The sequence below is a fragment of the Eubalaena glacialis genome, chromosome 15, assembly GCF_028564815.1.
Source record: "Eubalaena glacialis isolate mEubGla1 chromosome 15, mEubGla1.1.hap2.+ XY, whole genome shotgun sequence".
Taxonomy (NCBI): Eukaryota; Metazoa; Chordata; class Mammalia; order Artiodactyla; family Balaenidae; genus Eubalaena; species Eubalaena glacialis.
This window is the reverse complement of record NC_083730.1, coordinates 70,567,867-70,587,715: the sequence shown is the minus strand read 5'-3', so window position 1 is coordinate 70,587,715 and position 19,849 is coordinate 70,567,867. Positions and strand designations below refer to the sequence as shown.

The window sequence follows — 19,849 nt, the reverse complement described above, 5'->3', positions numbered from 1 at the left end:
TTGAATGAGTCATTTTGCTACCCTGTGCCTCAGTTTTCTCATCTGTGAAGTGGGCATAGTAGAGCACCTATTTCCTAGGGTGGTTGTGAGGCCTCAGTGAAGTGAGGCATTCAAGGTGTCAGCCTGGCCTCCCACACGATGCCCTGCACTTGGTCCCCAGGCACCGGTCAGCGTGACGACTCAGGCTGAGCCGAGCCTGGAAAGGTCTTTGGAGCCGCCTGAAGCGGAACTTGAATTCTCTCCTTGCCGGCCTGTGGCCTCCCTTCCTCCCTCCCTCTGAAGCCAAAGCCTAGCATCTGTTTCCCCAGGAGCTGTTTAATATTCCGCCGCGGTAAAATGAACTCATTGGAGCCACCCGAAAACAGCTGAATGAACCCCCGGCGCCCGGCGCCCTTTCAGAGCAGCTCCAGACCCCCCTCGGGCCTCGGGGAGGCTGGCAACGATAGCAGCTGTGGGAGAGGGGGCCCCCTTTTCTTCTTGGTGCCCGGGGGAGCCTGTGTCCCCAAATGGGGGCTCCTGGAGGGCCGGGTTGGGGGCTGGAGCCTGGGGAGGGGCGGCCTGGGTTTCCCAGCCTGTTCGGGGCCTCATTTGTACTTCTTGGCTCAGAGGTTCTGTGTGTGAGGCCTCCGTGGGGAGGCCGAGAAAGCTAGGCTTTCTTCAGATTCTTCTCCTGATCCTCCCCCAACCCAGCCTCAAACGGGGGCCCGTGGAGGCAGGAGGCCCCAGCCTGCATGCAGCGCTGCTGGATGATGACGATGATGAAAGTGCGCATCGTTTGAGCATTTGCTGAGCGCCCCTTGTGTTAAGTGTGTCATCTGCACTATCTTATTGACTCTTCAAAACCACCGGGGCAGTTTACTGTCCCTATTCCCATTTGACAGATGAGGAAACTGATACCCAAGCTGGCTTGTCCAAGATCATACCGCTAGGAAATGGCCAGGCAGGGCTTCAACCAGAGTCTTCAACCAGGCTCTCTCCTTGGTGGCACATAGATGTCTGCTCCTATTCCTTTGGGATCCAGTGGCCTCTTCTGTAAATGGAGGGCATGGGAGGTGTGTTCTAACATGCCCACCTACAGGATTGTCCTGAGTTAAAGTGACATCACATGAGGAGCATTTCACACAAGCATACAGTTGGCACTCACTGAAGTGCTAGCCGTTATCTTCACTCAATTACTTTGTGATGCCTGTTGCTTGTTCAGTCCCAATCTCAGCAGCCTCTCCCTTCTCCCCTCCCGTGGTTGCTCCTGGGGGGCCTCAGTACTCACCCCAGCTCCCTCGGAAAGCAAATGATAACAAAGTGCTTCTAGGTAAAGCTGAATTAATTTCATGTAATTATCCTTGATAAAATTAAATATTACTTACAATTCGTCTTGGGCAATTTCTATACCAAGAGGTGGTGAAGCATTGGGGTGAGAACAGGCTGAGTTGGCGCCTGCTGGGCCAGGTGCTGGGCTTGTTGGTGGCTGGGTGTGAGCTGCCCCTGAAGGTCCTTGACACCAGGACTTAAACCCGCAGTGGTGATTTCTCCCCAAGGTAGAGAGTGCTGGGGAGGCCTGAGCAGGAGGACACAAACAGCCCCTTTCCCCATATTTTATATCTGAGGAGCCTCAGCAAGCAGTACCGGGCTTGGTTTTTCCAGCAGATGGCCCTACATGCGTCCTGTCCCGCAAACCTCTCTGGAAGATCCCAATAGTCGACCTCCAGAAATGGAATCCAAGGTTTAGTGTTTTCTCCCCAGGGTTCAAAGCCCAGCAACACCACTTCCCAGCTCTGGGACTTCGGCCAAAACACCTTCTTTCTCTGAACCTCAGTTTTTCTCATCTGTAAAATGGGGGCAATTTTGATCATTCCATGAATTAATGTGGGGGATTGTGGGATTCGTCTGCTGTGCTGGCCAGAGAGGACTTGGGGGAGTGTCTTGTAAGATGAGACCAGTGATTGTCTTGGGTTGGAGTGAGGAGTATGGAACTGTGCATGATCAGTGCTGAGTGCTCTGAATGCCAGTTATCGATATCAGATTATGATTGTCACTTAGTGATGATGTGACCTTGGGCAGGTCCCTGTGGGTCTTCCAATCTCCCTTTACTCATCATCTGGAAAACGGGAATAGTGATGTGTACATTATAGGTTGTCATGAGAATAATGGAAGGTACTGGTGAGAAGTGAGGTTTGGGGTCAGCCACAGAGCAGGTGATCAAGAACCTGGCATCGTCACTATTATTGCTAATATTACCATCACTCTTCTTAGTCCTTAGTCACTGCATTTCCTGGCCTCTTTTTTGATGATTGTGAACTTGGACTATCCAGAGCTTTCATGGGGGAGATGTGAAGGGGAGAACAGGAAGCAGGAGATGTGAGTTTTAATCCTAGCCTGACCTTGACCCATCGTCTGACCTCAGGGAAGTCACTTCATTTCACTGGCCCTCACTTTCTTCCTCTCTGTGATTGGACTAGGTCAGATTTACAGATTCAATGTCAAGTGCTAATCTGGATGGATTAGTTCTGGCTGCCTAGAGCATTGTGTTGAGAAAGACTCCGAGGCTGTGTCTGGGTTACATGGGAGGGAGTGCCAAGGCTGATGAGCAATGTCTGCCGTGAGCTCAAGAGGAAATAAGTTTCGGTGTGAGTCGCAGGTGGTTGATGATCCTGGAAAACATGACCCTTGTGGCTCCTTCCGGCCCCAATTTACCTCAATCTATGGAAGCTTCCTATCTGAAAGACGATAGGGCTTTCCTTTTGTAAGAAAACTAGCAGTCACGGCAGCCGCTGACGCAGATTGGGAGAGACTTTGTAGATTATAATTCTGGACCAGCGCTGTCCAATAGAACCTTCTGCAGTGATGGGGATGTCCTATATCTGCACTGTCCAGTACGGTAACCGCTAGCCACAGACAGCTGTCAAACACTTGAAATGTGGTTAGTTGTGAATGAGGAATTGATGTTTAAATTTTATTTAAATTTAAAACAATTAATGTGGCTAGTGGCTACCATATTGGACAGCCTGCTTCTTGACTCCTAGAGCCCCTGAATTCCTAGCGGCCCCCAAGATCATCAGCTTGTTATACCCCAAGCGTGCCATGAACTCTGGATAGGTCGTTGGGTGAAAGCCTGTTGCTTAGCAGCAGCCACCTGCCCCCAGGCAGCTGGAAACCACCTCTGCAAGAGCTTTGCTCAGGTGGGTGAGCTCTGTACAGGACGATAAATGCTTTTCCCTTCTGCTTCGCTCGCCTCCCCAGGGGGCCTGGTTCCCCAGGACTCAGACCCTGCAGTGGGCAAGGCCTGGTCTGGATCAGATCCCCCCGTCAGGTCATGACATGGAGGCCAGCATCTCCTCATCCTGTGGTACCCCAGGAAACAGGCAGGTGTTTCCAGACACAGAGTGGATGGGCCAAGAGGGAAGGCCAGGTGATGGCCTTTAGGAGAGTGAGAATCATTTTTTACTCTTTCCTTCCCTTCTCTCTTCCTTCCTCCCTCTCCCTCTCTTTCTGGCGTGGGGCAAAAGTAGAAAGCCTTTGGAAACTGACTTGGCTTCATCCTGCCTTGGTCACTCCCTAGCTGTGTGATGTTGGGCAAGTCACCCTGCCTCTCTGAACCTGTTTCTACATCCTTTAAAAAGGAATAACATGTATACACACAATGAGCCAAACAAAACCCGAGGGCAAACACTGAAAAAAAAAAAGGAATAACAGCTCCGCCCTCCAAAGATTAACGAGAGGACCCAATGCAGTGATATGCAAGAAACGTGTAGAATGGTGTCTGGGGTGTGGTTCCTTTCCCTGGAGGGTAATTTAACTGATTCCCATGCCTGGTGTCAACTTAAAGCTCATCTCAGAGGTTATCCCAGCAGGTCCAGGCTCAGGGTCCATAGGCAGGAAGGGTGGCCGCGCGAGGGTGGTGGTCGGGACTCCCTGTGTCATCATCCTCCAGCAGGAGGAAATTGTTGACATTTGTCAGCCGACCCTTTGCGTTTTTCTCTCCATTAAAGGCACCTGCTTCTTGTGCCTTCCTCGCACACCGGTGGGGTCTAAAATAAAAGGGGAGGATTCTAACCTCCAGACTTTGAAGGAAATCTGTTGGCTGGGTTGGGGATCTGGAGAGTAAGTGGCTGCAGTTTCTCCATTTCTGGATAGTCTGGAGGGGGTGGCCCTCCTCAGTAGATTTTGGGGAGGGGCAGTGGGCAAACCTCCTAATGAAGTCTTGCTTCATTGGCACCCAGGAAGCCTTGAAAAACTCCTATTTAGGTCTGTCTGGAGGCCCAGGTGGTGTGGTTTGAATCTTCCTTATTTTAATGATTCTTTAGGGTTTGTTCCTGCCCCCAGGAACTGGTACAGTCAGCACATATTGGTTGAGAGACTTCTATGTGCCAGGTGCCAGGGCCACAGTGGTGAATAGGAGAGACAAGGCTCCTGATTTCATGGAACTCACCTTCTAGAGGCAGTAGCACAGAACAGGACAATTATGAGAAGTTGGGGTTAGCACCAGATGTTATAGCCTGGTGGGCATTGGAGCCCACTGAGGGGCTTGGAGAGACCTACCTGAGTAAGGAGAAAGTGGAATTGTTAGCTAGGTGAAGGGAGAAGTGACAGTAGTGGTCCAGGAAAGGGGAGAGCTGGCAAGAGTAGTGTTGCCACCACTTGGTGACAGCGTACTACAAACTCCACTGTGAAACCTTCTGAATGAGGAGACAACTGAGTGCTGGCTTCAGCAGGCAGGCCAGAATCCTCTGATTTGTTCACACTTGTTCCCCCAACTTAACCCTCTGTGGCCTCAGTTTCCCCAGTGTACAGCACCAGCCAGCCCAGTCTTCCTAAGATCCAGTTCTGCTTTCCTCAGAAGATCACAGGGACAAGGGTCTGTGACCTCTGCCATGGGAGGAGAGGCACTGAGTCTTAATCCTGCTTCTCCATACCTGAGACATAGGCCAAGTCCAGAAAATCCTTCCAAGAGGTGGGGTTCGGGTGTTGCAAAATGTGTCTGGCCCTGGGAAAATGTGACAGAAGGCGAGACTGGGGTCGGCTTGGTCACCTAACCCCCACCCTTGTGCCTGCCTCTTCCCACACTCCCTGTCTGGAAGGAATGCCATGGCCCCTGCCTTCCAGGTCGACCCCAGAGACACACTGTGTGCGTTGCACGCCCAGCAGGAACACACAGGGCCGAGCCAGTCCCCTCCGCCATTCCAAGGTAGAGGTTAGCTAGCATTTCCCATCAGTCTATAGCATAATTTAGGATGGGGAACATATACTTGGGTGGCTTCTTTTTTTTTTTTTAATTAGTTAATTAATTTATCTCTGGCTGCGTTGGGTCTTCATTGCTGTGTGTGGGCTTTCTCTAGTTGCAGTGAGCGGGGGCTACTCTGTGTTGTGGTGCGTGGGCTTCTCATTGCGGTGGCTTCTCTTGTTGCGGAGCACGGGCTCTAGGAGCACGGGCTTCAGTAGTTGTGACATGGGGGCTCAGTAGTTGTGGCTCTAGAGCACAGGCTCAGTAGTTGTGGTGCACGGGCTTAGTTGCTCTGTGGCATGTGGGATCTTCCCAGACCAGGGATCGAACCTGTGTCCCCTGCATTGGCAGGCGGATTCTTAACCACTGTGCCACCAGGGAAGCCCCTTGGGTGGCTTCTTTAGGTCATAGAGTTACAGGCCTGGCAGCCGGGACTCCTGACACTTACAGTGGCAGCCCAGAGAGGGCAAGCGATGCACCTGAAGTCACACAGCCAGCTTCAGGTAGGGCTGGTGCTTGTCTTCCTGGAGTAGGGGAGGAGAGCCTAGCGTGGAGGGAAAGCAGGTTGGGGTTTGTTTTTGGCAGACACACCTCTAACCCAGAAAGCCCAAGTCCGGACCTATTGGAACCCCTGGGTGGGTGTGCCAGGCCGGGCGCCCCAGGAACTTTGGTCCCTGTTGTTTGGATGGGAGTGACCAACCAGCTTCTTCCAAGCCCAGACCAGCTTCTACTGCTCCACCCGTCTCCCTTCCCAGGCCAAGCAGATGCCACGGGGTGGTTAAAAGAATACAGACTCTGGACTCACACAGACCTGGGTTTAGATTCCAGCTCTCCACTTTCTAGCTGTGTGACCTTGGTCCTCATGGGGCTGTTGAGGGGATAAATGAGATCAGCCAGTGAGAAGGTCCTGGCCCAGCCCCGGGGTGGACTCTCTGCCTGCCTGGCCTCTCACCATCCACTTTGCGCATCACTCTGTCCTTCCCTGAGTCGAGGCTGAGCTGAGAGGGGGTACTCAGGGGCTGTGAGTGCTGGGTGGCTGCCCATCTCCTCCCGCCTGATGTGGGCGACTCACATTTCCTCAGAGAGCTCACCTTTCTCCTCTTTCATTGCATTTATGGACGTGCTTTAGAATGATTAAAAAAAAAATTTTTTTTTTTACAATAACCCCTCTCCCCTACAAGCAGCATTTTACTGTTTTATTAATTTTTAAGTAGGAAGGCAGGACGGTTTCCACTATAGCCAGAGATGGAAGACCAGGGCCACATGAACGGGGAGGACATTTCTGATTCCCGAAGGGTCACCATGCAAGTCCTCACAGATCAGAGTTGTTTACATACAAACACCTTTCTCAGGAGCATGTATTGAGCACCTACTGGGTGCCTGGCTGCTCCTTCCTACTTGTGTGAACTTGGACAAGTGATATCACCTCTCTAAGCCTCAGGTTCAGGGGTTGGCAAACTTTCTCTGTAAAGGGCCTGATAGTAAATATTTAAGGTTTGTGGGTTATACAACCTCTGTCACAATGACTCAGCTCTGCCACTGTAGCATGAAAGCAGCCATAGACAAAATGTAAACATTTGAGCATAGCTGTGTTCCAATAAAACTTTATTTATAAAGACAGACAGTGGGCTGGACATACCCCGTGGGCTGTAGTGTGCTGACCCTGGCTGGCTCTTCATCTGTGAAATGGGGCCAAGAGAATAGAAGCTGCCCTCCAGAGTTATGGTGAGCAAGGAGTGAGTTTAAAAGAACAAACACGTGATAGGTGCTAATTAGTTCTTGTCTGTTGGTTAATTCTATCAAATGTCAATCTCCCAGCAGCACTGCCCAGTTGGTGTATGGTCTTATTTCACAGGTAGGGAAACTGAGAAGGAGAGGGATCAAGTGACTTGCCCTCAACCCTTCTGCTCATCAATAGATGACCTGGGATGCAATTCTGCCCCCTTTGTGCCCCAATTTCCCCACCTGTATCCTCAGAGAGGATTCACTGATGTAAAAGCACAGGGCATGATGATCTCATCCGTTGTGCGGAGGAGACGTGGAGGCACAGAGAGGTGGAGTCTTTTGGGCCACCAGCTAAGACGTGGCAGGGCTGGGATTAGGACCCAACCTGGGTTTCTTGGAGACGTGGGTTACAGGCGTCTGACTCAGAAGCTGCCAGGGAGGAATGGCAGGTCCAGCTGGACCAGAGCTCTCTCAGAGTACCATTCTCATGGGGCTGCAATCCAATCCTCCCACTTGCTTAGAGTTGGGGAGCAAGGGACCTTGTCCCCAATAAGGGGGTGTGTTTCTACGTCGGGTGTCCTATGCCAGGGCCGGAATGGATAAGGTGCAAGCCTCTTGTTAATTCTGACAGATTCCTGATGCCCCTCCCCTGCTCGAAAACCTTCTCGTCTCCTCTTTGCAGGAACAAAGCCAAACGCTTCCAGTCCTCCATGACTGACTCCATTTGAGCTTTGCTGCCTCCTCTTCCTCTGGGTCCCCCAGGCCCTAAATCGGGGTCCCTGGGCTGGCCTCTTGCTCTTCTGAAACAGTCACAGCAGGGCTTGGAGCGCCCCCTCTCGCTTCTCTTGATGCAGAGCTTTATACTCATCCTTAAGTCCCCCTAGCGTGTCCTCTCCTCTACAAAGTTTTCCCGGATCCCCACCCGTCCCCGGGGTCCACTTTGCTCCGACAGGGATTGTCTCTGTTCTGCAGTTCCGTGTTTATCAGAACATCTCTCCACCGGGCTGGGGGCTCTCTGAGCCCAGCGCCCAGCACACAGCTGGGAGCACGTGTTTGCTTGTGATGCTTTAGCTGTTATCACCGTCTCGAGGACTCCCTCTTACAGGCTGCCCCAGGCCCGGGTTTGGGGAAATGATTATGGTAACTGGATATTGAGCATCCCCTGGACACCAGGCATTTCATCCGCCTCTCTGCGAGGCAGCAATGACCAAACTCACTTTTTAGGTGAAGAAATGGAGACCTGGGGAGTCAAAAGCAGCTGATCATGGGTCACATAGCCCGGCAGTGACAGGGTTGGCATTTGAACCTAAGCCTCTGTCTCCAACGTGCATGACTATCCCATGACTGACCCCCACGCAGAGCCCTTCCTCGAGACGCAGTGGCGCTATGGGAAGTTACCTGGGCCTACGGGCTACTTGCCTCCCTGCCGACCTGCCATGGAAAGAGCACAAAGCTTCCACAGCCCAGTGGATGGGTGACCAGGGCAGATGCCCCCAAGAACCTCCACCCAAAGCATCAGTGCTTCGAAAACTTACTTTTTAAAATTCAGACTTGTCACTGAATCTATTTCTTTTTTTCCAATGGGATGAAAGGAATGCGGTTCTAATCCTATAGAAATACATGTGCATATTTGTCTTGTTTTATAAAGATAATGGTTGAATGGTTTACCGCACACCAGGCAGAGTGGGGAGCTCCGTGAGGGGTTGGCCCTGGTGTAAAGTTACCCCCAGTGTACGGGTGGGATACTGGGGCTCAGAGAGGGACAGTGTCTTGCCCAGGGCCACACAGCACTGGGCCCAATGTCATGGGAGTGAATTGTGGGTGAGAAGGCAAGAAAACAGAGTGGGAAGGGCTCTGCTGGAGACAGGGCTGGAGAGAATCTCCAATATAATAATCATACTAGAAATACTAATAGCAGCTACTATTTCTTGGGCAGCCTTGGTGCCTGGCAGTGTGTTTAGCGCTTTGCTTGCATTATCACTGGACTCTTCCCAACAGCCCTATGAGAATAATACTGTCTCCAGCCCTATTTCATGGGTGAGAAAACTGAGGCTGGGAGGAGTTAACATCCCCAAAGCCAATCCTGAAGCCTGGTGCTCTGGACGCGTGGCGCAGAGCTCCCCCTGCACAAGCACCCTTGATGCACCCCTGTGGACACTGTCAGAAGGAAGGTGCAGGCTGAGGGGTTGGCTCACGGCCCCCCAGCCTGTCATGTGTCGGCAGCAGGCAGGCGGGGAGTGGCCCGGGGGGTGCACAGGGCTGCATCTGTCACAGGTCATTGGCCACGTGGCCGCAGGCGCCAGGAGAAGGAGCCTGATGGAGGCACTCAGGCCAGGGAGAGGGACCTGCCCTGTCCATCCTTGGACTCTGGTCCTCAAACACCACCCCAGTGCCTCCTCCTTTGGGGCTGGGGAGGATCCCTGGAATTCAGCCCCCCGCCCCAGTCCCGGGCTGGCCCCCAGCTCTCAGCAGCCTGGTCCCAGTGATGCCCTTGCTGCTTCGCCTCAGTGGAGCCCTCAGCCAGTTCTCAATCTAAATGACAGCTGCCCTCAGCCAAGTCAACTCCAATTAATTTCCGAAGGCTTTCAGGGGCCTGGCTAAGCCTCTCCCCAGGCTGAGCTACCCCAGCGGCTGGAGCGAGGCCCCTTCCTCACCCTCATGGGGCCTCCCGATTGTTGGTGGGGGCCCTACCAGCCCCTCAGGAGCCCCCATGTGTGCCGTGTGCTGCCCCCCATCTGATGGGGCCAATGTGGAAATGCTCGGGCAGCGTCCATGGAGAAAGCACTGAATGGGGCCTCGGGTTGTGTCCTTGGCTGCTGTGTCACCTGGGGTCCTTCTCATCCCATCTGTGTGCTTTAGGGCCCTTTCCCCAAAAGCAGGAGTGTTGATCCAGAGAGAGAGGGTGGGAGGGAGGGAGGGGGAGGGGGAGGAAGAGAGAAAAAGATAAAGAGGGAGGGAGAGAACAAGAGAAAGAGAGACTGAGCAAGAAGGAGAGGGGGGTGGGAACGAGAGAGCCGGAGAGAGGAGGAGGGACAGGGTGTACCTGCCGTCTGGCTGCGACATTTTACGTTTTCCTGTGACTTTGGCATCAGACAGACCTGGGAGTGACCCTGGCTCTGCCACAGGCCGGCTGTGTGACTGTGAGCCACTGACGTCCCCTCTCTGAACCTCGGTTTCCTCCCCTGTAAAATGCCCTCTCTCCCTGGGTGTTGGGTTGGTCCAATGAGATCGGCCGAGGCCCGGCCCCATAGGGAGCCTGAGGTCAGTGTATCTTACTGTCCCTTGTTTGGGGAGGGCACCTTAGCCTCCTGCCTTCTTTGAATGTAAAATCTGATCACCCCAAAGGGATAGAAAGATTCAGGGGGCTTGTACATCTACTCACCACCATTCATTTCTGAGAGGACCAGATAGGCCTGGAGAGGGGGAGTGACTTACCCAAGGTCACACAGCAAGCAGGTGGAGAGCTGGGATGAGAATGTGAGTCTTCATTCACATATTTCACAAATCCTTATCAGGTGCCTACTGCATGCCAGGGCCAGAGAGACCTCGGGGAGCCCCATGGGCGTGTCTGCTCTCAGGGTCTCCATCCAGGCCAGGCTTGTCTGATCTTTACTGGTGGGAATGTTATCCCCTTCTACAGGTGGGGAAACTGAGGCTCAGCAAGCTGAGCTTGCCCAAGGTCATAGAGCTGGTGAAGGGCAGAGTTGAGACTCAGAGGGAGGAGGTAGGATTTCTGAACATCCAGGTTTCTGAACATCCCAAAGCTGCCGGGTATGGGGAAGGAGAGGGGTGGGAATTTGGGTGTGCCGTCTTCCTGCACGGTTGGTGGCATTATAGACCATCTTTGTGCCACCTGACATCTGGCTTAGAGTCGCTGAGTCCCCCAGACCCTGTCTAGCTCTCTGAAGGAGGGGACACGACCCAGGGACTGAACGTGGACAGGCAGCCAAGGCGGGGTCCTCCTTGGGGTTGTGAGGCTCTGCAGAAGGATTCCAGTTGGGGTATGGGGACCAGTTCCGCTAGGGTTGGGTCCCCCACATCCCCAGGGGCGGGTTCTTGGAGATGGGCCTTTGTGTTGCCTTAAAAAAGCCTTGAACTTTGTTAACCACCGACAAGACTCTCTACTCCTGCTCTGATTGTTTGTGGCCTTTACCTGATAGAACCTGACGGAACTCGGTGAGGACCTGGGTGCTGACCTTATCCTATTTCGTAGAGAAAGAAGCTGAGTCTCAAGGAGGAAAAGTGACTTGCCCAAGGTCGCCCTGCTGGGAAAAGTGCCAGGGACCGAGTTACAGACTTTGATCATCTGACTCCAAAGTCTCCCCATGATGTTTTCCATCTTTGGTGGCCTGTTGCTAAGGGGCTCGGAACTCAGGATTCCCCCCTCTGCCCAGGGAGATGTGTCAGCGCTTCCCTGTAGCCAGTGAGGCGGTCGCTGGTGGTGGGGTGCCATTTGCAAGTGGGGGTGTTGGAGAAACATCACCATGAGGCTGACAGCCAGGTAGATGGTAGGAGTCGGCAGAGGTGAGAAGTGTGTGCTAGGCGGAAGAAACATCAGGAGCAGAGGGGTGGAGGTGGGAAGGGTCAGGACTTCTTCGAGAGACGGTACAGCTGAGAGGTGAGGCTGGAGGCCCAAGATGGAAGCAGGCCAGGTCATGGGAAGCTGGAGACTTTATCTTGGGGGCACTGGGGAGCCATGGAAGTTTTAAGCAGGAGAGGGGCCTGCTCTGGTTGGTGCTTCAGAGTTTCTCACCCGGCTCACAGGGGAAGATGGGCGTGTGGGTCAGCGTAGAAGCAGAGAGAGCAGCAAGGTTGTCGCCACAGGCAGGAGTGGGGGCCTGGACCAGGGTAGGGGCAACGGGGCGGGAGAGCAGTGGATGAATTTTGGAGGCAGGCTCTTGCCTCCCTGGTGCTTGACTCCAGGCTTGGGGAAGAGTGATGCCCAGAGCTAGCCTGGGTGTGATGGCCCGGCCTTTCTTGGAGATGGGAGCGTCTGGGGGGACATGGATGTGTCTGGGGGCCCTAAGGGACTCCCGGGCTGCAGGACAGAGGTGCCGAGAACAGGTGGCTCAGCCCTGTGGCTTCCAGGCCGGCCGGCCTGCCTCTGCTTCCGGGCCCAGTGGCCCAGCCCCCAGCTGAGTGGCAGCTGTCACAGACACCAGCGTCTTCCCCCCCACACCCCCTGCCAGGTCCAAATAAAGGAAAAACCAAAATACATTTCCCTTTGTCGGAATCTGGCGAGGGTGAGCCGGCGAGAGTCATTCGCTATTGTGTTCTGGGGCCCACACTGCTCCTTACATAAGCTTCAGGTTAAAAATACGCATGGAATTCTAATTCGCCTCTCTGCCTGGGATCGCACCCCGGGGGGCCCCCCAGCCTCGGAGGGCAGGGGGTGGGGCAGGCCCCTGGCACCCAAGGAAACGAAGAAACTGCCCCACACACAAGGCGAGTGCGCGGCAGTATTAGCTCTGCCTGCCTCCGAAGCCCTGGGCTGTTAAAGTATAGTAACTATAATAATCCTAAGAGCAGCTAACCTCTTTTGAGGGCTCATCATGTGCTGAAGTTTTCACCCATGTGATCTCACTTCATCGTCCTCCAAGCCTGTGAAGTAGGTTCCCATTTTACAGCCCAGGTTAACACCTTGCTTAGGTTATACCCTGGATTAGCACCCAGGGAGCCCCTGACCTGGGTGCAAGTTGGAGCCCACCTTTGACCCCCATAATCTGGCCTTCCCTCTGGGGGGCAGAGGGACAGGAGGTGGCCCGGCAGAAGTCCCCTTTCTGAGGGTTTGAGGACAGAGTGGTGGCTGTGCTTACCACCAAGGCAGCACTTCAGCTACTGGGGCGGGGGGTGGGGCAGCTACCCCCACCCCCTCCCCCGCTGGAGCTGAGGGTGCCTGAGCACGTGGCCCACCCAAACTGGAACCCATTCCCGGGGATACTGAGTGCAGAGCAAGGCAGTGACAAGGCCTGTTTTGCTGACTTTAAAAAAAAAAACTCAGCCCCCTCCATGGGTGGCACCTCCAGAAGTGAAATTAACAATGAGATGTCCGCAGGTAAAGACATGCATGTCTTTTCCCTTCTCCCTTTACCTCAGCCGTGGCCAGCCAAAGGGTCACTCAGCCGTCCCAGTTAGCACTCCAGCCAGCCGTCCCAGCCCTGCTGGTCACTGCAGGCTGGTCGACAACCACACAAGGCAGTCCTCCTGGTGCCGGTGGGAGTGTGCTGTGTGCTAAGCACTTTACATGGATCATTTCACTTAATCCTCGTAACTGCCTCCATGACGGCCAGTCCTATTATTTCCCCCATTTCCTAGGACTGAGGTTCTGAGAGCTGAAGTGATGCACGAAAGTCCGTGCTCCCCAAACGGTAGGCATGATCATTGTGGAACCCGTAGGAGGAGTGGAATTCCATCCGTTATTCACGCAGTCACTTTTTGGGCACTGGCTCAAGGTTCTTTCCTTCCCTTTGTGGAATTTACTATCCCCTTTGTGGATGGGGAAGCACTGAAGACAAAATCTGATGTGGTCTCATGTTGGCGGCAGGGTGAGCCCAAAGCAGCCGGTACCTGGATAGCATGATACCAAGTCTGCAGCGATCAGTGAGGGGGTTCTGGGAAGGGGCTGGATGGATCAGCCAGGCCTTGTGCATGTGGAGAAAGGGCGGGGAGAGACTTTGGGGGGAGGAAGAGCGAGGCATCCCAGCTCCAGGCCCCGCCCCTGTGCGTGGGGACTCAGGTGGTCTGTTCTGGCCAATAGGGGGATGACCTTAGAAACCGCCCCATGGTCCTTCCTTGCTGTGCAGGCACGACATCCTGTCCTGTGAACTGGAAGCCTCTCATCTCAGCCCCTATGCTGCCCGGGGTGAGGCATCTCGTGGTTATACATTTTGAGTCAATGTCACCCCTGCCTCAGGAACTGACCACCCACAGGCAGGGCGTCATCAGCTCTTTCTCTTGTATGGTCTCCTCCAGCTGCCTTGAGCCAGGCCCATGGGAATCACCATCCCTAAGTTACAGATGAGGAAATGGGGGCCAGCTGCCAAGGTTGGGGGACCCGGGATTCCATCTCGGTCTGACCTGTGGGGAATCCTGGGCTAACAGTAGAGGGCCGGTCCCAAAGCTGGTGACCTGGCCTCGGGTGACCCCTGGGCAGCTCCCTGTCCCTTGGGGTCTCAGTCTTCCCATCTGTCAAATAGGGCTGAGCGGCCCTTCACAGTCAATGCACAGGCCCCAGGTGAGCTGAACAGGCCAAACCTGCTCCTCCCCCACACAACCACAGTCTGATAGGGGAGGCTGACAGCCAACAGTGGAAAACAGGACAACACCCATCAGGTTCTGCGGTGTCTGCCAGTGCCAGGCGCTGAGTAACTCCAGGGTCTCCCCAGCCCTGGGAGCTGGGCGAGGGGGCGGTTTTATCTCTGGGTCCTGGTGTGGGGGCCGGCATGCCTGCTGCCCTGAGGAGTGGGGACGGAGGGCCTCTCCTGGGCCAGGCCAGGGCAGGCCCTGACTTGAGGTGGCTCCCGTGGGACTGATTTATCGGCAGCCACTCGGCAGCCCAGGGGAGCCGCAGTCCTAGGGTGTGTTGGGTCCCCCCAGCTGGAATGAATCCTGCGGGAGGATGAGTTTGGTCATGCTTGGGTTGTCAAGAACTGAAGAGTCATATTCTCTCCTAAAAACATTCCCCATGGATACCAGACTCGCTTGTTTGTTCCAGGCAGAGGCTGGGGAATCCTGTGCCCATGCTCTGTGATGTGGGGCAAGGCCCTCACCCTCTCTGAGCCCCAGGTGCCCCCTCTGAAGTGGGGAGAAGGGTCACCCAGCTGCCGGGCTTGCTGGGGGATGGAATTAGATAATACACGGAAGTGTTCAACTGTGTGCCTGCGACGCCCTCATTAAATCCACCCCAAGTAAGAAGAGCAGCTGTCTGTGGTTTTGGCGCACGGCATGCGTTTGAGTCGTCTGTAACTTGGGAATAAAACATCTTTAGGAAATTTGGCCATTTGGAGCAGTCTGGAACCACTGCTGAGCAAACCCAGCTCCCATGAGAGCCGTAGTCCTCCTGTGTCTACCTTCTTGGTGCTTCAGCCACAGAGCAAGGGAGCCGGGTGTCAGGAGCTCACGTGTGGGCCTTGTCTTTGTTTAGCTGTTGCAAACTTTGGCAAGGGGCCTCGGTTTCCTACCTGTAAAATGGGCACAAGCATTGCTGTGTTGGCTCCTTGAAATAATGTGTGTAAAGTGAAATAAGGAACTCCTTTCAGAATTTCTCTGTCTCTCTCTCTCTCTGACAGATGCTACTCCTTCCCCCAATCTAGATCTCACAATGTTCAGAACAAAATTCCTTTTGCAGGTATTGAGCAGCAGGGTGTTACTGGGAGCAAGGCAAGCGTGGGCTCAGGAGCAGAGGTGTGAGGGCTGTGCATCAGCATGGCTGGAATCCAGGGCCCACTGTGGGTGAGGGGACCCTGAGTCTGGTATCTCTAGCTAGCTGGGGTCACAGCATCCCAGCTCCACCACCTGTAACCAACTTTGGAACCTCAGGCTCAGAACCTCAGCTTCCCCGTCCATGAAATGGGTACAAAGACTCCAGTTTTATGGGCAGGAACATGCCCAGCTGGCCAATCTCAAGGAAGGGACAAGGCTTGGAGGCTTCTAGATGGTTGCAAGGACCCCTCACCTCCTGACTCCCCTCCCCTACCTCAGACGTGAATGACAGTCCCAGCAGCCCTGTCTGGGGATGTCTCTGTATGTCAGGACATCTGTTACAAGACCCCAAGGGAGACAGCATCACCCCCACTTTGCCAGTGAATAGAACGGAGGCTCAGAGAGGGAAAGTGTTGGATCCCATCCACACAGTGGTGGGGCTCGGATTTAAGCCGCGGTCTGTGACTCTAAGATGACTGTGCTACGATACTGTCTCCCAGCTTCACCGTCAGATGCAGGAGGAGGAGGGAGACAGTGCCTTGTTTCCTGCTGGAATCTGCAGGCTTACACCACGCCTGGCACACAGGAGGGACTCAGCTTATTAATTGAATGAAGGAAGGAAGAGGCAAAGGAGAGAATCTTCCCTCCCAGCCCCAGCTCCTCCCAAGAATGCAGGTCCCAAAGCTGGGTGTCTCTGGGGCTCCAGGGTGGGGACCCCAAACCCAGTTAGTCACGCCTGGCCTTGGTTGCCTGGGCCCATCCCTCTGAGAGGATCTTCTCTGCAGGCCATGGCTCAGCTCTTGGGGGAAGCCTCAAGGCAGATCCCAGAGGGCGGGATGGGCGGGGTGACTCCTGCTTGGCACCGGGCCCTGGCTGGCCTGCACAGTGTGCTGAGGAGGGCGGGCCGGTCGTGGAGTTCAGTATCTGGGTGTGCTCCCTCGGCTGGAGCTGGGTCCCCACCCCCAATTCCAGCTTTTCTCACTTCTGCTGAGTCAGAAGTTCACCATCAGCCCATCTTCAAACCCAGCTCTGTCCCATCCTGGCTGTGTGACCTTGGGCAGGTCACCTTGCCTCTCTGAGAGTCAGGCCCTGAAAAAGGAATAATGAGAATAATCATGATTCAGTAGGCCTCACAACAGAACTATTGGTCACTGGGCAGCAGTAAATTAGAAGTCCTCTGAAATGACTGCTCCATTCCTTCCCTGCCTCAGGACTCCCAATTCCTTGTTCTCTTCTAATATAATTTGTGCTAAGGTGTGAATGGTTGTCAAATTTCTTTCCTGTCAAGTGAGTCTAATCCAAACATTACTATGGTCTGTGCTGTTTCTGGTGCTGTGTGACTGAATGAGAAGGAAATTGAGGGGATTTTCATTGAGGGTGTAGGAGAGGAATAGACCCCCTCACCCTTATCACCTAAAGTCCTTTCACGCAGCAGCTGGGGAGGGGCAAAGGGCACTGGTGTGGTTGGGGAGTCCACACTCTTAGTCTCTGTGGCTCTGAGCAGTTTGGCACTCTGTAAGGAAGTTACCAGCACATAGCAGGCCCTTAGCAAATGTCTGTCTGGAGGATGACAAGAGAATGGGCTGTATTCAAAACCTGGACAATCCTCCGCTCCTCTGTTTCACTGCATCTGATGAACTCCTACACATCCTTCAGTGCCCAGTTTGGATGTGTCTCCTCCAGGAAGCCTTCCCAACTTACTTCAGGTCCAGTTAATCTTTTGGGAACTCTAGTCCATCAGAGATGGGCAAACCCTGAGTTTATCCGGCCTAACTCTCCTATTTCCCAAGGGGGAGGGGAAAAACAGACCCAACAGGAGGTCTTCCCTTAGCTAAGGTCTCACAGCCCAAGTCAGAGATGACGGCAGGAGGACTCAAACCAAACGCCTTTAGATCTCCTTAGACCATCTTTAGGCATGAAAAGAGGGCCTGGACATGGCCTCTCTTCTGCTTCTGCCACTTTACCCCCATTAGGGCCTCCTGCAGAGTCAAGCACGCAGCTAACGTCCTCTCTTCCTCCTTTCTCTGCAGCCCACGACCTCCCTCCGAACAAGGCCTCGGCAACCCAGCCCGGCAGCCACTTGCAGTGCCTGTCTGTCCACTGCACAGACGACGTGGGCGATGCCAAGGCCCGAGCCTCCGTGCCCACCTGGCGGTCCCTGCACTCCGACATTTCCAACAGATTCGGGACATTCGTGGCCGCCCTAACTTGAATTGACAAGAAATACCCCCTCCCCAACCAGGCCCTTCCCTCCCCCTTTTCTCTCCTCTCCCCCCTCCACCTGACCCCACCCCTACCCGCCCTGTTAATTTGAAAGGGCCACTATTGCTGAGTGGATGATTTTTTTTCTAGGTTGGTACCTGCTTAGTGGCATATGGACCGGAAAGGGTTAATTTAAAGGGAAAAAAAAAAAAAACCTCAAAAAATTTTTTTAAAAAAGAAATTTGTCTGCCACGGTATGTTACCAGTGTTAACCCTTCTGCAGTTAGCAAACTTTTGCTGAAGCCTTTTTCCTGCTAGATAATTCCCATTTTTCTGTAATCTTGGCATACGTTTTTTAGATGACCTCTTTCCTTGTTTTATTTTCGTGCTGCTGTATGTCCAAGTATTGTTATTTCATAATAAGACAAGATTTGCTTTCCTTTTTTATTCTCTTTTAGTCTTGCTCCTCCCCACCTTCCTCCCCACTGCCTGTTTTTTTTTTTTTTCCTTTTTGCTTTGTTCACTGCTTATTAAAATGGAAATCCTGGAGAATAGTAGTTCTGGAATATTGCCGGGTGAGAGTCAAATTGTCATCACAATATTATATATTGACACCCAACTGTCATCAGTCAGGCAGGAGCCAAACAATTAATGCCCCCCTTAGGTATTCCGCCTGGGATTTTGTTTTGTCTGTTCCCTAAGAAAATAGAGATATATATTTTCGTTCCCACAAACACACCCTCAGCCTTCAGCTCCGTTCTCTCTTCTGCTGGAAGCTGCCTTTCACTGCCATGGAGGTGATGACGTATCCAGTCCGCTCTGTGGGAAGGAGTCGTAATGTTCAACAGTGGTGTTTTCTCTCCTTTTCTGGGCCTCTGCACAAACGCCCAGGCTCTGAATTTTCACGCTGTGCCGAGCAGCCCTCGTCCGCGTGGGGATGGTGCCTGTCCAGCTTGCAGAGCCTCTAGAGGCTGCAGGCTCCCGGCTCTGCTACGGCCAGGTCAGCTGGGTCTTGGGTGCTGGAGTTGAAGGATCAATTCTTAGCCCTGACCTTTCCTGACATCTGTTCCCAGCCAGGCATTGGGGGAAGAAGAAACAGGACTGGGTTATCTCCCCCACTTCTCCCGTTCCATCTCCAACCTGGGCAGCCCCCCATCCCTGGGAAGGACCAGGCTTTCGCCAGCACTTTTCGAGGGGCTTGTTGAGTGAAGGAGCCCCCAGGCTCTGCCTACCAAGCCCCCTTCCTCCAAGCCTGTGTGTATCCTCTGCAGGGGTTTGCAGACTCCTGAGGGCTAGAGGAGGGAGAAAGGCACTGGAACTAGTGACTTTGATTCTTGGGCCTTTCTTTAAACCCAGGAATCCTCCCTCCCCCTTTTGATTTAATCTCAGCCTGTTGCAAAACCAGAGCCACGTCCCGTGCATCTCATGAAGGAATAACTTCTTTGAGCAGAGGTGAGGGAGCAGCTGGGCGAGCAGGGCAGCAGAGAGCAGGGCTCCTGGACCCAGCTGAGGCCTGTCACCTGGTCCTCCCAGGGCGGTGGTCAGTGGAGGCCCAGTGTTGGCAGGGGTGGGCACCTTTGGGTGCTGTTGATGACTCCCAAGGGCTTGTGTGACTCATGGGGGTGGTGGGAGGCACCCAGATTCCAGGGTGGGCCAGACAAGAAGTGACTGATATCACATCACCCAAATCAGTAACTCTTGTAGTGGATTTCAGTTTCTGTGAACAAGCATCTTGCTAAATGTGCCATTTTGAGCCTTGCGCCCCCTCCATCCTCCCCCCGCCCCACGTCCCCAGAGTTTGCAGACCCGGCTTTTTTTTAGCAAGTGACCTGAAGGCTTTGGGCTCACCGTACAACACCCATGTTGTTTATTTCAAAGAGCTTTTCAGCAAAGGGAGAAGAGCGTACAGAAAAATCTGTCTCTTTCCATTCCCCCCTCCTGTCTTTCCTTGGGCTGGCTTTTTTGGCTCGGGTCTGAGTCTGGACGGTCCGAGGTTCTTGCACGGGCAGTCTGACCAGGGTTGACCCCGGCCCCCGCAGAGGGCAGGCAGAAGCAAGTGGTGTGAACTGATCAGTGAGAAGAAAGTGGGAGCTGACTCAGCCCCGGGTTCTGCCACCAAAGGAGAGAAAAGGGGAGGAAAAGCTCCCCCCCACCCGCCACGGGCTGCAGGAGAGCCAGCCATAGTCTGAGCGAAACTCCACGCCCCCTCTGATTCCACAACGTACAGCTGTTTGAGAGCTTCATCCTTTTATTTCTTAAACAGGCATGATTTCTCCTTAATTG

The 19,849-nt window shown here is 53.8% G+C and overlaps 1 protein-coding gene across 1 annotated transcript in view; it reads left to right on the top strand.

Annotated features, from left to right (window-relative positions):
* The window catches only part of MN1 (MN1 proto-oncogene, transcriptional regulator), a 43,122-nt gene extending 25,406 nt beyond the window's left edge, over positions 1-17,716 (top strand). Inside the window, exon 2 of the mRNA XM_061169604.1 lies at positions 17,395-17,716. Coding sequence (XP_061025587.1) covers positions 17,395-17,576 — 182 coding nt within the window. The 3' untranslated portion in view covers positions 17,577-17,716. The remainder of the gene's footprint in view (positions 1-17,394) is intronic.
* Positions 17,717-19,849: the final 2,133 nt, after the last annotated feature.